Source organism: Cucurbita maxima, unplaced genomic scaffold (assembly GCF_002738345.1).
Source record: "Cucurbita maxima cultivar Rimu unplaced genomic scaffold, Cmax_1.0 Cma_Scf00011, whole genome shotgun sequence".
NCBI classification, from domain to species: Eukaryota; Viridiplantae; Streptophyta; class Magnoliopsida; order Cucurbitales; family Cucurbitaceae; genus Cucurbita; species Cucurbita maxima.
The window spans coordinates 2,270,117-2,283,485 of NW_019272027.1; the positions used below are offsets into that span (position 1 = coordinate 2,270,117).

At 39.1% G+C, this 13,369-nt stretch overlaps 1 protein-coding gene across 4 annotated transcripts; it reads left to right on the forward strand.

The window, feature by feature from the left end:
• The first annotated feature begins 881 nt into the window (after window positions 1-881).
• On the forward strand, window positions 882-13,203 carry LOC111485927 (mediator of RNA polymerase II transcription subunit 15a-like). Of its 4 annotated transcripts, none has more exons than XM_023132897.1 (12): window positions 883-1,535; window positions 2,219-2,330; window positions 2,430-2,541; window positions 2,743-4,101; window positions 5,465-5,535; window positions 8,261-8,335; window positions 8,910-9,234; window positions 9,331-10,331; window positions 10,428-10,772; window positions 12,005-12,205; window positions 12,287-12,375; window positions 12,641-13,203. In XM_023132897.1, exons 1-12 carry the CDS (start codon window positions 1,426-1,428, stop codon window positions 12,849-12,851), a joined length of 4,011 nt encoding a protein of 1,336 aa, XP_022988665.1. In that variant the 5' UTR covers window positions 883-1,425; the 3' UTR covers window positions 12,852-13,203. The 4 variants fall into 4 exon arrangements, with proteins under 4 accessions (XP_022988663.1, XP_022988665.1, XP_022988666.1 ...); XM_023132898.1 differs by having other exon boundaries at window positions 2,743-3,629; window positions 3,945-4,101; window positions 8,910-10,331; XM_023132895.1 differs by having other exon boundaries at window positions 882-1,535; window positions 8,910-10,331.
• Window positions 13,204-13,369: the final 166 nt, after the last annotated feature.

A 13,369-nucleotide genomic window follows, 5' to 3' on the forward strand; every position in this document is an offset into this window, starting at 1 on the left:
CTTCCTTTAGCTTAAGAAGATCGAGATGAGTAATTTTGATAAAGAAATCGAGAGCTAAAACGTCCTAGAACAAGGTGCCCAAGAAAACGAAAATTATGTGTTTCTAGTAAGTTGCAGTCTGATGAACAATTTTCAAAATTAAGGCCACGTACTTAAAAGACGTTTCTCCAAAACAATTCCTTTAGCTGGAGGGAAGAATAAGGAAGAATTTCCATGAATAAATCGAGCTCTAAAAACCTCTAGAAATGATTGCCGAATAAGAAGTTATCTGGCTTGAACTCCGACGAGAAAATAGTTCCAATGAACTTTCGAGGTGAATAACTTAAGCTACAATTCACACGAAGCCATGAAATCAATCCCTAGCTCTTTCCTGTAACACCATCTTTAAGTTTCATAAAGAAATCGAGAAGAGAAACGTTGTATACCGACAATAATTGGAGAGAGAGAGAGAGAACCAACCAAATGTTGACACGTGTAATTTCCCGACATTACCACCTGTTACCATCCTATTCGTCCACATCATCACCATTTATTTCCAATGCCCTTTTAACTATAACCAATTTATCTATGTTCGATTCGAGCAATTCAAACGCGTTAAAATTTTCTTCTCGACCTCCATATTATGGGAAGTTTACAAAACGCTAAATTCATTAATAACTTAACAAGATTCTTATCATTAAAACATACGATATGATTGGAGCTCGTAAAACTACTGCTTTTTCCATTTTGACAGTACCTAGCTTCCGTTAAATATTCTAAAAGTAGGTAGGTATATAAAAATATTTATCGAGCATCATAAATAAATTCTTCCCTTTACGTCTCGTCAAAAGATAATGATCAAAGACATAAATTGCCCTAATCGATCGTTACGATCATGATTTGATCGAGTCGAATTCATTATTGGATAAAAATTTACAAGTAGAGTACCCAAGTTAGGTTTAAAACGAGAAATTTGGAATGGGAATGAAATGGGGGATTACTTACCTAATCTGATTCAAAGATGTGAGAGGTTTTTAGTTTCAATTTCGGAGAAATTCATAAGAACATATTTTAATTTGATGAACATTGGGGAGAAACCGAGGAACTTGGTGTGCAAGTTCTGAGGAGACAACCATTTATGAGGCTGTTCCCGAGCAATTCTAGAAGGAAAAGGTCGTTTCTTTCCTGTCTGGGATTGTCTTCCACGCAAGGGACTAAGTTTGTGTAACAAGCCTTCGATCATCATCTTTTCTCTTGAGATCTCTTTGATTTCCTCAATTTCGGGGTTGATCGGGGCGAATTGGTTGTACCCGATTTACATCTCCGCCGCCGAATTCTGAGTTTGATTCAGCCCTAAACCACGAGTGAACTCCATAACAGTCTTACTTTCTCCATCCTTGAGGACTCTATTTAATCTCTCTTTTTGCGTTGTTATTGGGTTTTTTAATGGATTCGAACAATTGGAGGCCTGCTCAAGGTGGAGAATCCGGAGTCGATGCTGGGGATTGGAGGTCTCAATTGCAGCCGGATTCTCGGCATCGAATTGTCAACAAGATGTATGATTTCTTGCTTCTTTTATGCCATTAATACATATTTGAGAAATTTGCATGAGCTTTTGTAACTTTTTTTGTGTTCATAGTTCGCTGCTTAGATTAGTTACTATGGGATGGTTTTCTGAATTAAGCTATGAACAGCAAAACTTTGGAAGTATAGAATCATCTTCGACCTTATTTTACCTTTTCTTAGATTGTGTATAACGGATGGATGCTATGGGATCGATGGGAGAGGAGAACGAAGCATCCCTTATAAGGGACAAATATTAAAACTGTGAGGTTGACGGCGATATGTAACGGGCCAAAGCGGACAATATTTGTTAGCGGTGAGCTTGGACTGTTACAAATGGTATCTAAGTCAAACACTGGGTAGTGTTCCAACGAGGACGCTAGGCTCTCAACAGGGTAGATTGTGATGTCCCATATTGGTTGAAGAGGGGAATGAAACATTCCTTATAAGGGTGTGAAAACCTCTCCATAGTGGATGCATTTTAAAACCGTGAGGCTGACGGCGATACGTAACATGCCAAATTGCATAATATCTACTAGTGGTGGGCTTGAGTTGTTACACTAATATTTTGAATCATGGACGTGGATTACTGCTGTAGTTTTTCGTTCTGGAACAGCTTCTCGTGCTTTTGTGTTTAATGAACTTTTCAGCCATTATATTTTCCATTTTTATGTAGAATGGAGACATTGAAGAGGCACCTTCCTGTTTCTGGTCATGAGGGATTGAGTGAGCTGAGGAAAATTGCTGTAAGGTTCGAGGAAAAGATTTACGCCGCCGCTACCAGTCAGGTACGTCCTGCTCACTTGTATAAAGCCCTGATTTATTATGCTACCTACTAAATACAACATTGAGTACTCACCAATTCTATTTTGAACCTCTAATTTCAGTCAGATTACCTAAGGAAAATATCTCTGAAGATGCTTACTATGGAAACCAAATCTCAGACCACCGCATTACCATCCAATTCTATGGTGCCTACCAATAAGCCTCTAGATTCTAGTAAGTTATCGACAGTCGATCTGCGACTATATTGTACATGATGAAACTTTCACTAACGTTTTTTAAGTCAATTTGTGAACTAATTTCTTGTTATAGCGTTTTTGATTTTTCTGTTCTTGAATATTGTAACGATTTCTTACTTAACTTGTGGCGTTTTATTAATTTTATTTGACTTTATGTTGTGTATGATAATTTAAACAGCATCACAGAGCATGCAGTCCCAAGTTCTAAATCAAGGGCCATCAATGTCTGGCCCTATGTCTTCCAACCAACCTCAGCCACGCCAGCAATTACTCTCGCAGAACATCCAAAATAATATTGCTTCTCAGAGTTCGTCCAGCTTACCTTCGTCAGTACCTCCTGTTGCAGGATTGGCATCAGCTCCGATGGCAAACATAGTTGGCCAGAATCCAAGCATGCAAAATGTATCTGGAGTTCCACAGAGTTCTGTTGGGAATGCTATGGGTCAAGGGGTTTCTACTAATGTATTTACCAACTCTCAGAGGCCAATACAAGGAAGACAAGTGGTTTCCCAACAGCAGCAGCAACAGCAGCAGTCACAAAGCCAGCAGCAACAGTTATTTTTTCAGCAACAACATTTACAGCAGCAGATTATGAAGCAGAAGTTTCAGCAGGGAAGTATGCCACACCAACTTATGCAATCTCACATCCCACAACAGCAAACGAATCTAATGCCACCGAATCAACTCCAATCATCTCAGCAATCTGTTATGCAACCTTCGCTCTCGAATCTTCAGCAAAACCAGCAATCTTCCATTCAACAGCCCACTCAATCCATGCTTCAGCAACCTCCACAGCCAGTTCTAAGGCAGCAGCAACAGTCCCAACAACATTCTGTCCTGCATCAGCAGCCCACAATGTCACAGCAGGCGAGCTTGTCTTCACAGCAGCAACAACAGCTAATTAATCAACAATCTAATTCTTCAAACATGCAGCAGAATTCACTAATACAAAACAGTGTTGGGGACATGCAGCAGCAGCTGCCCCAGCAATCAAGGTCGCATGGGCAGCAGAGCAATCTATCAAACATGCAGACTCCACCATCGCAGCAGCAGCAGCAGCAGCAGCAGCAGCAGCAGTTAATGAATCAGCAAAGCAGCCTATCAAATTTGCAGCAGCCGCAGTTAGGACCTCAAAGTAATGTTTCTGGACTACAGCAACAACAGATGCATGGTACTCAGTCAGGTAACTCAAACATGCAATCAAATCAGCACGGTGTGCATATGATGCAACAGAACAAGGTTCAAATGCAGCAACAACCTCCACAAAATCCATCAAATTTGTTGTCAACGCAAGGTCAGCAAGGACAACTTCAATCATCCCAACAGTTGATGTCACAGATTCCGTTGCAGTCCGCACAAGTCCAACAACAGGTATCTTTACAGCAGCAGCCGCAGTCAAATACTTTGTCACATGAGCTCCAACAAAGGCTTCAAGCTGGAGGTCAAGCTCCAGGCCCCTTACTTCAATCACAGAATGTAATGGATCAGCAAAAGCAGTTGTATCATCCACAAAGGGTCCTTCCAGAGACATCATCAAGTATGCTTTCTTTCTTTGTCTTAGTTTTAGAGCCTTATCAATAACTACTGAATGATCAAACTAGTAAGATATTATCAATGATAGCTAAATGCTGGTGACCTTGTTGAAACCTGGCGTGTGTGTGTGAGAAAGAGAGAGAGAGAGAACAGTAACATAGGATCAAAGGCACAATAGTTTCAGCCCTCGCATCACAACAAAAGACATTCTCTGGCATGGCCTGCACAATATGCTTCCCTTTCCTCTTTGGCATAGCATCCACTTTAATATCAAGGCCACTCAAAACGAATGAAAGCCCAGTATTATTTCCTTCCTCTTTTTAGTTGAAGCTTCTATCTTTGGAACCAAAGTGCTCGATGGCCCACCTTCATCAATGGGCATTTCTTTTCCTCATTTTGGTTCTCTGAGGGCCTCTCTGACACTCTTTGAAAAATGTTAGGCAGCTCTGAACTGTCCCCATGTTATGGAGTATTTTCAAGTTTATTTTTCTCATCATCGTTGTTGTTGTTATTATTATTTCCACGAGTTTTTAGGTCCTATTGTGCACACCTTGACTACCTGATCCAACTGTTTTTGGTTGCCAAGAAAACTCGTAGGATTTTAAATCATAAGTAGGTGGTCACCATGGTCTGAACCTACTCTTTCTAAGCCTTTTATTTTTATTCATTGTCCCCCATGTCCACTACCATGGTGGTTCAAAAAAAGAGTAGTGTGATTACTACAAAGATTTGTGAAGGGCGCTGTAATATGAGGGTGTGCAGTGGACATAATTCAGAAGCCATCTACGTGTTTCTTTTGTTGTGGAAAGCTCTTTGGTTTCTTTCTAACTAAAGAAGCTATCAAAAGCTATCTGTACACTTCTAAAGAATTCAGTTTTTCCATTCAAGCACCAATTTAATTGGAAGGCACAAGGATAATGTGAATAATCCAAACGTATAAGACTAACTTTTGGTAATAAACCTGCATTTAAGAAGAGGTAATCGATGCTCTATCAAGATACACAAAAAACATCCTGATGGAGAAAGACCCCCTTCTAGGAATTGTTTTTCTAGAGTAGTAGTTCATGGATATTTAAACTTATGCACATGAGTATTCATTAGAAAAACTTAGCTTTTTTTGGCTCTTTACCTCCTGTTTCCATGTTTTTTTGTTGTTCTTCGAAGCGGTGGTTGCGGTGTTGGTGTTCTTCTTTCCCCCCGTTTTCTGTATCCTGTGGACCTTCTACTGCTGAATTCTTTCTTTTGTTGTTTTCCATAAAAACTGAGTTTCTTATTACAAGGGAGCACACTATCTCTTTGCTTTAGTTCACTTATATCTCCTAGGCACACATTTTCCGTATCCGCTGACCTTTATTTAATTTTTGTAGCATCTTTAGATTCCACGGCTCAGACAGGACAGGCCAATGGTGGTGATTGGCAAGAGGAGATTTATCAGAAGGTACTAAGCTTACACTCCCATCTCTCTTCTATGGATTTTTCAAGATTCATAAGAAAGTCGTTCTGTTTGCAATATTATTAGAGAAGTTACAAAGTGTAAAGGTTGGCTTTGCTATTCTTTCTTGTGGCAGAGTTTCCTACCTAGCAGCCCATTTTAACTTGATTTATTTTTATGTTAATAATACAAAAAAATTATTACTATGCAAAAGGTTAGACTATCAAGTAGATAAGGGGTAAATTTTGAGCAGTAAGCTTTGGGGAAAATCTGCAATAATAAAAATTCAGTGGCTATATCCGTAGAGACCAATGCAGATCCTACTGTGAAAAAGAAATGCTTTTATTTCTTCAGTGAAAAGTTACCAAAGTAAACTGTCTGCTCCTATATACCTCCTTACAAGAGTTCACAAAAATAATTAAATAAATAAACGACTCACCCAATTTGTGTACATATGATACGTAATTACAAAAAGATTTAAAATTCTTTTAGGTAGTGTGTATGGCATTGACTGTGGAAAAGTGTAATTCATCCTTGCCCTTTCCATTCACTTTGATCTCTTTGATTTTTTCTGGATTCTCTTAATTGGGTGCAGAAGCTTTTTATTAATTCAAGATGTTAAAGAATGTTTTATTATTCTTTGTCTCACAAAGATAGGTGTTGCGACAGTGGGAATGCTTTGTTGGTAGTTTATTTCAGGTCCTATTGGAAAGGCAGTGAATTGGGCTATGGATTTGTTTGGTGTTAGGTAGGATTTGGATTCTATAGGTGCTGATGGCCTTATTGGATTGGTTGGATAATGGGATAAGCATGCTCAAGGTGTACCCTGGGTTTAAAAAAAAAAAATCTCATTCTTCTAGTTTCCTGTACTTTTTCTACAGCTCCAATATTATTGGCCAAACCAAAGGTGGTTAGTAGAATTATGGGTTTATTGTTTCTTTTGAGCCTCAAAGTTCATGGTGGAGCATTGACTGCATTCATTCATAAAACTTGGATTAGGACTAGCCTGACCTTTTTCTTGGAGACTCCATAAATTAAAAATCTGAATGAGAAATTCAATCATTACTATATGGACAATCTTCCTCATCCTTCCTTCAAAGCACGTACCAACTGGATTTTAAAACCATGTTTGGGTATCTTTTGTTGAACATTTCAGTAGCATTTATGCCTTCATAGGAAAAATGGCTTTTTTCGTGAACTTCCCTTTACATGGTGCAGAAGCAACTTCCCTGAGCTTTGAGAATAATTAAATCAAATAAACGGAATAAACTTGGCTACTGGAGATCCCAAGTTCATCTATCTAATTCTCTCTTTAGTCGCACATCATTCAAGAGCATAAAAACAATGAGTTCTTATTCCATCTCTTCATTCACTAGACACTGCTATTTTGCTTTAAAAGTTTGGAATTTGATTTATGAGTGGTTTGGTTTTTGTCCTTTTTTTTTCTGAAGATTGTGGACGAGTGGCTCCTAGAAGTTATTTCTGGCAATTGATTTAAAGACGAAGGCTAGAGTGCTATGGTTTATTGCAACGAGAACTCTTTTTTTGTTTTTTTTTTTGTTTGGAAGGAAAGAGTGATCTTTACTGCCAATCAAATTTATTGAATTCTTTTAAATTGGGTTGTTTATAGCAAATTCTATATAACTACTCTACTTCTATCAACATAGATTGGAGACATTATGTTTGATCTCTCCTCTTTGGAATGAGTAAGTTTTGTCCCATGGCCTTTAAGCTATTTTGGTTGGGTTGGTACTAACACAACTTTTCCCATCTTCCAATGAAAAAGAGAAAGACAAAGGGTTTATGTTTTAAAATTATAATGAACCTTGAAAAGGCATACAAGAGGGTGGATTGGGATTTCCTCGTTGTTCTTGATGCTAAAGGTCTTGCTTCTAAAATAAGGCCTTGTGAAAATCCCCTAGAAGATCAAATTCTGTGTGGTAGGTTTCACTGGCTGCATTCAGAGAAGATCTCCTTTGGTGTTAGGCCCGCTGTGGTGCATTTTTGTAGTAGGTACGAGGAGGATTGCGAGGTTTAATACGTTCTATGGGTTTTTGTTTCCGAACCTTTTTGTAGTTATGAGATCAGTTGGATTCTCTTGGACGAGAGTCCTTTTTCATAGTTAATGGGTGAGCTCCATTTCTATAGTTAATGATACTCTTATTTTCTCAATGTTTGAGTAGGGAAGATCTACAATCTCTTCAAAATCATTTATATCTTTGAAAAAACAAAAACATTTGGACCTAAGGTGAATGGGACTAGATCCATGCTTGTGGGTATTAATTGGATTGATGAATGTTGCGTTGATTACGTGGCTAAGGACTTTTGTTCTATTGTAGCTGTTTGGACTTTGGCCGTTCATTAGGTTGGCATCCAGCTGTTCGGAAGTCGAGGTTTGATGTTTTAGAATCTGGCTTTGGAGAGGATTGCTTCTAAAGCCATAGAAGCATAGTTTATTTTGATTTCTCTGTTACTCTCTAACTTTATTTGTTTAAGGTGTCCAAGTGTTAGAGGGTGGCTACCGTCGGTTTGATTGGAAGAAAGTGTCTCCAAATGAGGCGCTTCGACATAGGATGATCTACTTTGTTTCTTTTTTCTTTTTTTATTTTTTTTTTTGGTCAAATGGGAATCTTTGTTCTACTTTCATTAGCATATATCTCTTTTTCTTGGTGGAATTTAGAATCCTTTTAAAAATATTGTTAAATTGCTTTCTTCTTCTTCTTTTTTGTAGATTAAATCTATGAAGGAGTTGTACCTTTTTGAATTGAAAGAAATGTATCAGAAAATTCTTCCAAAAGTGCATCAGGTACGTGATTCGACATCTATATCTGACGAACAATCGGATACCATATATTGAAAAGCTAAAAGGAGTTGTGAAGACAAGTTTCAATACTATGTTGAACTTTTGTCTTTGGTTCATTTGGTCCCTTTACTTTCAAAACGTTTTGGTCTCTATACAATTAAAGTGTTCGTTTTGGTCCTTGTAATGTTTAAAGCGGCCGATTTAGTCTCTATTTTCAAATTGTAAGTATAAATTTTATACCCAATGGAAATCCTTTAGTGCGAATCTTGACCACATGTCGAGAAATGTAGCAAGTCACATGGAGTAAGTGAAGTGTCATGCTATAACGAAACCAAATTGGTCTCTTTTTAAAAGTAGGACTAAAATGAAAATTTGGAACATACACGACCAAAATGAACCAAAGTCTAAAGTTTATGAACCTAAATGGACATTTGGAAAGCACAAAGACCAAAATGAACTAAAACTTCTTTCCTCCTTTAGCTGTTGAATACCTTTCCCTTTACGCCCATTGTAGTTCTTATTCTCCTTGTATTAGTATGCAGTGTGATATTGTTTAATTTGATATTTTATTTTCCAGTTTGACAGCCTTCCGCAACAACCAAAGTCAGAGCAGCTAAATAAGCTAAGGGCATTTAGGGTGATTTTGGAACGCCTTATAGCATTCTTACAGGTTCCAAAGAATAATATTGTGATTGGATTTAAAGATAAGATAGGCCATTACGAGAAGCAGATTGTTAGTTTCTTAAACTCGAACAGGCCAAGAAATCCAGTGTCTACACTGCAGCAAGGACAGCTCCCTGCCTCTCACATGCAATCTATGCAGCAGTCACAATCACAGATGACTCCGTTACAGTCGCCCGAAAATCAAATCAATCCCCAATTGCATTCTGCAAACATGCAAGGTTCCGTGGCTCCGGTGCAGCAGAACAATATGAACAATATGAACAATATGAACAATATGAACAATATGCAACATAATTCTCTTCCAACTTTTTCAGGATCAGCACCACAACAGAACATGACGATTCCGATGCAGCCGGGTTCCAGTTTGGAATCAGGACAAGGGAATTCACTGAGCTCGTTGCAGCAGGTTGGTGCTGTGTCTTTGCAACAGAATCCTGCTAACAGCTCCCAACGGGTGAACAATAGTTCTTTGGCATCACAAAATGGGGTTAATGTTCTTCAGCCAAATATTAGTTCTCTTCAATCCAACACTAATATTCTTCAACATCAACATATGAAACAACAGGATCCGCAGCAGTTGCTGCAATCGCAGCAGCAGCTGAAACAACAGATGCAGCAGAGACACATGCAACATCTGAAGCAGCAGATGTTGCAGCACCAGCAGCAACAGCAACAACAACCACAATTACATCAGCAACAGTCACAGCTACAGCAGCAAGGAAAACAGCAGTTACCCACACAAATGCAGGCGCACCAAATGTCGCATCTCAACCAAATTGAGATTAATGACCTGAAGATGAGACAAGGGGTTGCTGCAAAGCCAGGGATGTTTCAACACCCAGGAACTCAGCGCTCAGCTTATACCCATCCACAGATGAAACCAGGAACTTCATTTCCAATTTCACCTCCTATCTTTCAGGCGACATCCCCTCAAGTTACCCAAAATTCTTCCCCACAGGTCGACCAACAAAATATGTTTTCATCCATGAACAGAATTGGAACACCTTTGCAATCTGCGAGCTCCCCTTTTGTTGTCCCATCTCCTTCAACGCCTCTGGCTCCATCTCCAATGCCTGGTGATTCTGAAAAACCTACTTCTGCTGTCTCGTCCCTTCCAAATGCTGGGAATACTGGACAACAAATGAATGTGTCTGGGGCACAAGCCCCATCTCTTGCCATTGGCACCCCTGGGATATCTGCCTCACCATTGCTAGCTGAGTTTAGTGGTACAGATGGCGCTTATGCCATTGCATTACCAACTGTTTCCGGCAAATCAAGTGATACAGAGCAGCCACTTGAACGCTTAATTAAAGCGGTTAGTCAAATCAAGTGTACCATTTGTTCGTGGATTTAATTGTTGCCTATGCTTCTTAATTGTTTCTATCATTGGTAACCTTCTTATGGTTTTCAGGTTAAATCAATGTCACCTAAAGCTTTGAATGCTTCTGTCAGTGGCATCGGATCAGTTGTCAGTATGATTGATAGGATAGCCGGCTCAGCCCCTGGTAATGGATCGAGAGCTGCAGTTGGGGAGGATCTGGTTGCCATGACGAAATGTCGGCTGCAAGCAAGAAATTTTGTTTCACACGATGGGTCAAATGGAACCAAAAGGATGAGACGTCACACAAGTGCAATGCCCTTAAACGTTGTATCATCAGCAGGAAGTGTAAATGATGTTTTTAAACCATTGACCGGTGCAGAGACATCTGATCTTGAGTCAACTGCAACATCTAGCGTCAAGAGGCCCCGGATTGAGGTAATAACAATTTTTACGTATTGTATTTTCTTTGAGGCTGAAATTAAATAGTAGTTTAGATAGATATAGTTAGGAGTCACCATAAGTTTAAGAACTGATAAGCAATGTAATATAACTACATTAGAGGTCTCACATATGGATATGCTACACAATTTTAGAATCATATAGTTCCCCTTTTTCTCATTTTAATATGTTATTGTCTCTAATTTGATTTCAAGAACATGTTTAAGCATGTTCATAGTTCATCAGAAATTCAAAATCAAGTTATTAGGTCTAACAACATAGTTATAAGTGTCGAACAGGCGTACATGGACCTGTTACCTGAGCTATCATATATGTGTTCTTAGGATAGTTAGTGCTATTGGGTTGATGAAATAATTTTGTGTGAAAGAGACTTGAATAGAAAAGCAGCAAAACAACAAATATGAAGGCCTAAATTCAATTTATATTTTATAAATAGTTATAAGAGAGGGGAAAGAAAGAAAGCAACAGATTAATTGTGAGATCCCACATCGGTTGGGGAGGAGAACGATACATTCTTTATAAGAGTGGAAATCTTTCCCTATCAGACGCGTTTTAAAAACCTCGAGGGGAAGTCTGAAAGGTAAAGCCCAAATAGGACAATATCTGCTAGCGGTGGGCTTGGACCGTTAGAAATGGTATCAGAGCCAGACATCGGGTGATGTGCCAGTGAGGAAACTGAGCCCCGAAAAGGGGTGGACATGAGGCAGTGTGGACATGAGGCGGTGTGCCAGCAAGGACGCTAGGTCCCAAAGGGGGTAGATTTGGGGGTCCCACATCGATTGGAGAAGGGAACAAGTGCCAGCGAGGACTCTAGGTCCTGAAGGGGGGTGAATTATGAGATCCTACATCGGTTGGGTAAGAGAACGAAACATTCTTTATAAGGGTGTGGAAATCTCTCCCTAGCAGACGCGTTTCAATAACCTTGAGAGGAAGCCCAAAATGGGAAGCCCAAAGAGGACAATATTTGCTAGCAATGGGCTTGAGCCGTACATTAATAGTATAGATCATCTACATTAATATTATAGATCATAGACAGTGCCATTAGAATGTTCTTGCTCCTTTAACAATTAAAGTAAGTTTCCTTGCTATCTTCTTATCAATCTTTTTAAGGCATTGTCCGTTTTAAACTTGTATTGGCCCACTTTAGTTTCACCAATCACATGCTTTACTCCTTTAGTTATATATATATATATATTGACATGTTGCAGGCCAGTCATGTTCTTCTGGAAGAAATAAGGGAAATAAACCAACGCCTTATTGACACAGTGGTGGTAATTAGTGATGAAGTAGTTGATCCAAGTGCTTTAGCGGCTGCTGCTGATGGCAGCGATGGAACAATTGTGAAGTGCTCTTTTAGTGCTGTGGCTCTCAGTCCCAGCTTAAAATCCCAATATACTTCTGCACAAATGGTGCGCATATTTCATACTAATCAGGTTCTTCATTGTCTGCATAATAATCTGCTTTCTTACTCGTTCATTATGATTATGCAGTCTCCAATTCAGCCTCTACGGTTGCTTGTTCCTACAAATTATCCAAACTGTTCCCCAATACTCTTAGACAAGTTTCCTATTGAAGTCAGGTTAGTCTACATGGGCTCCTAGCTTTGTTTGTCAGCTGTTTTTCTGTTCTTATATTCTGAAGAAAATTCAGTTCTATATTCCAAAATACGAAAAAACGACTTCTCTCTCACCCCTTTTTGAATTTTTGATTTTACGTGTTAGTTTTTATTCCAAGATAATTTCGTTATTGGTCATCTGCTGCTGGTTTCGTTATTGGTCATTTTCAGTTTCAGTTTTTTTTCGGTCTTTATTCGGTATACTATCGTTATTATCGTCGTTTTTTAGCAGCAAGGAATATGAAGACCTTTCAATAAAGGCCAAGTCCAGATTTAGCATATCGTTGCGAAACCTTTCGCAGCCAATGTCGCTTGGGGACATAGCAAGAACTTGGGATGTCTGTGCTCGTGCTGTTGTTTCCGAATACGCTCAGCAGAGCGGTGGTGGCAGCTTTTGTTCGAAGTATGGGGCTTGGGAGAACTGTTTGAGTGCTGCATGATTTGAAAAATCCATGGAACGGATGTTTGTGAACCATCTCGAGGTATTTCCAGCAGGCGAAATGACGTGACCAGCTCTGCTTGCTTGGGGAAGACAAGGCTGCCTATTTAAATAATGTATCATAGCATATAATTATGCCTCTGAAGCATGGAGGTAGTTTAATCAAATGGCATGACTAATTAAGTTGTTTTATTGCCACGATGGATTCGTTTGTTTGTGAAAACTTTGAATGCCTCCTTTGGCTATCTGTCTGTAAATCATAAGAAGGGCGGACTGTAAAAAGGAAATCCTCGATATGTTCATTAAATGCATAAATTTATGCCTGAAGCCAGCGAGAACTTTTTGGTTGAAAAGCTCTTTTCTTGTTATTTTAGACATCTTTTGAAGGAGTTCATGTTGTGAGGCACTGGGTGTTGTGCCACTCTGGGCCCTTGAATTGCAAGATCCCACGTTGGTTGGAGAAGAGAAGGAAACATTCCTTATATAAGAGTGTATAAACTTCTCCCTAACAGATGCGTT

Coding starts and splice junctions, on each gene's coding strand:
- LOC111485927 (XM_023132895.1), top strand. CDS start 1,426: ATGGATTCGAACAATTGGAGGCCTGCTCAAGGTGGAGAATCCGGAGTC. Junction 2,542..2,742: donor CAATAAGCCTCTAGATTCTA/GTAAGTTATCGA, acceptor TAATTTAAACAG/CATCACAGAGCATGCAGTCC. Junction 10,332..10,427: donor TTGAACGCTTAATTAAAGCG/GTTAGTCAAATC, acceptor TATGGTTTTCAG/GTTAAATCAATGTCACCTAA.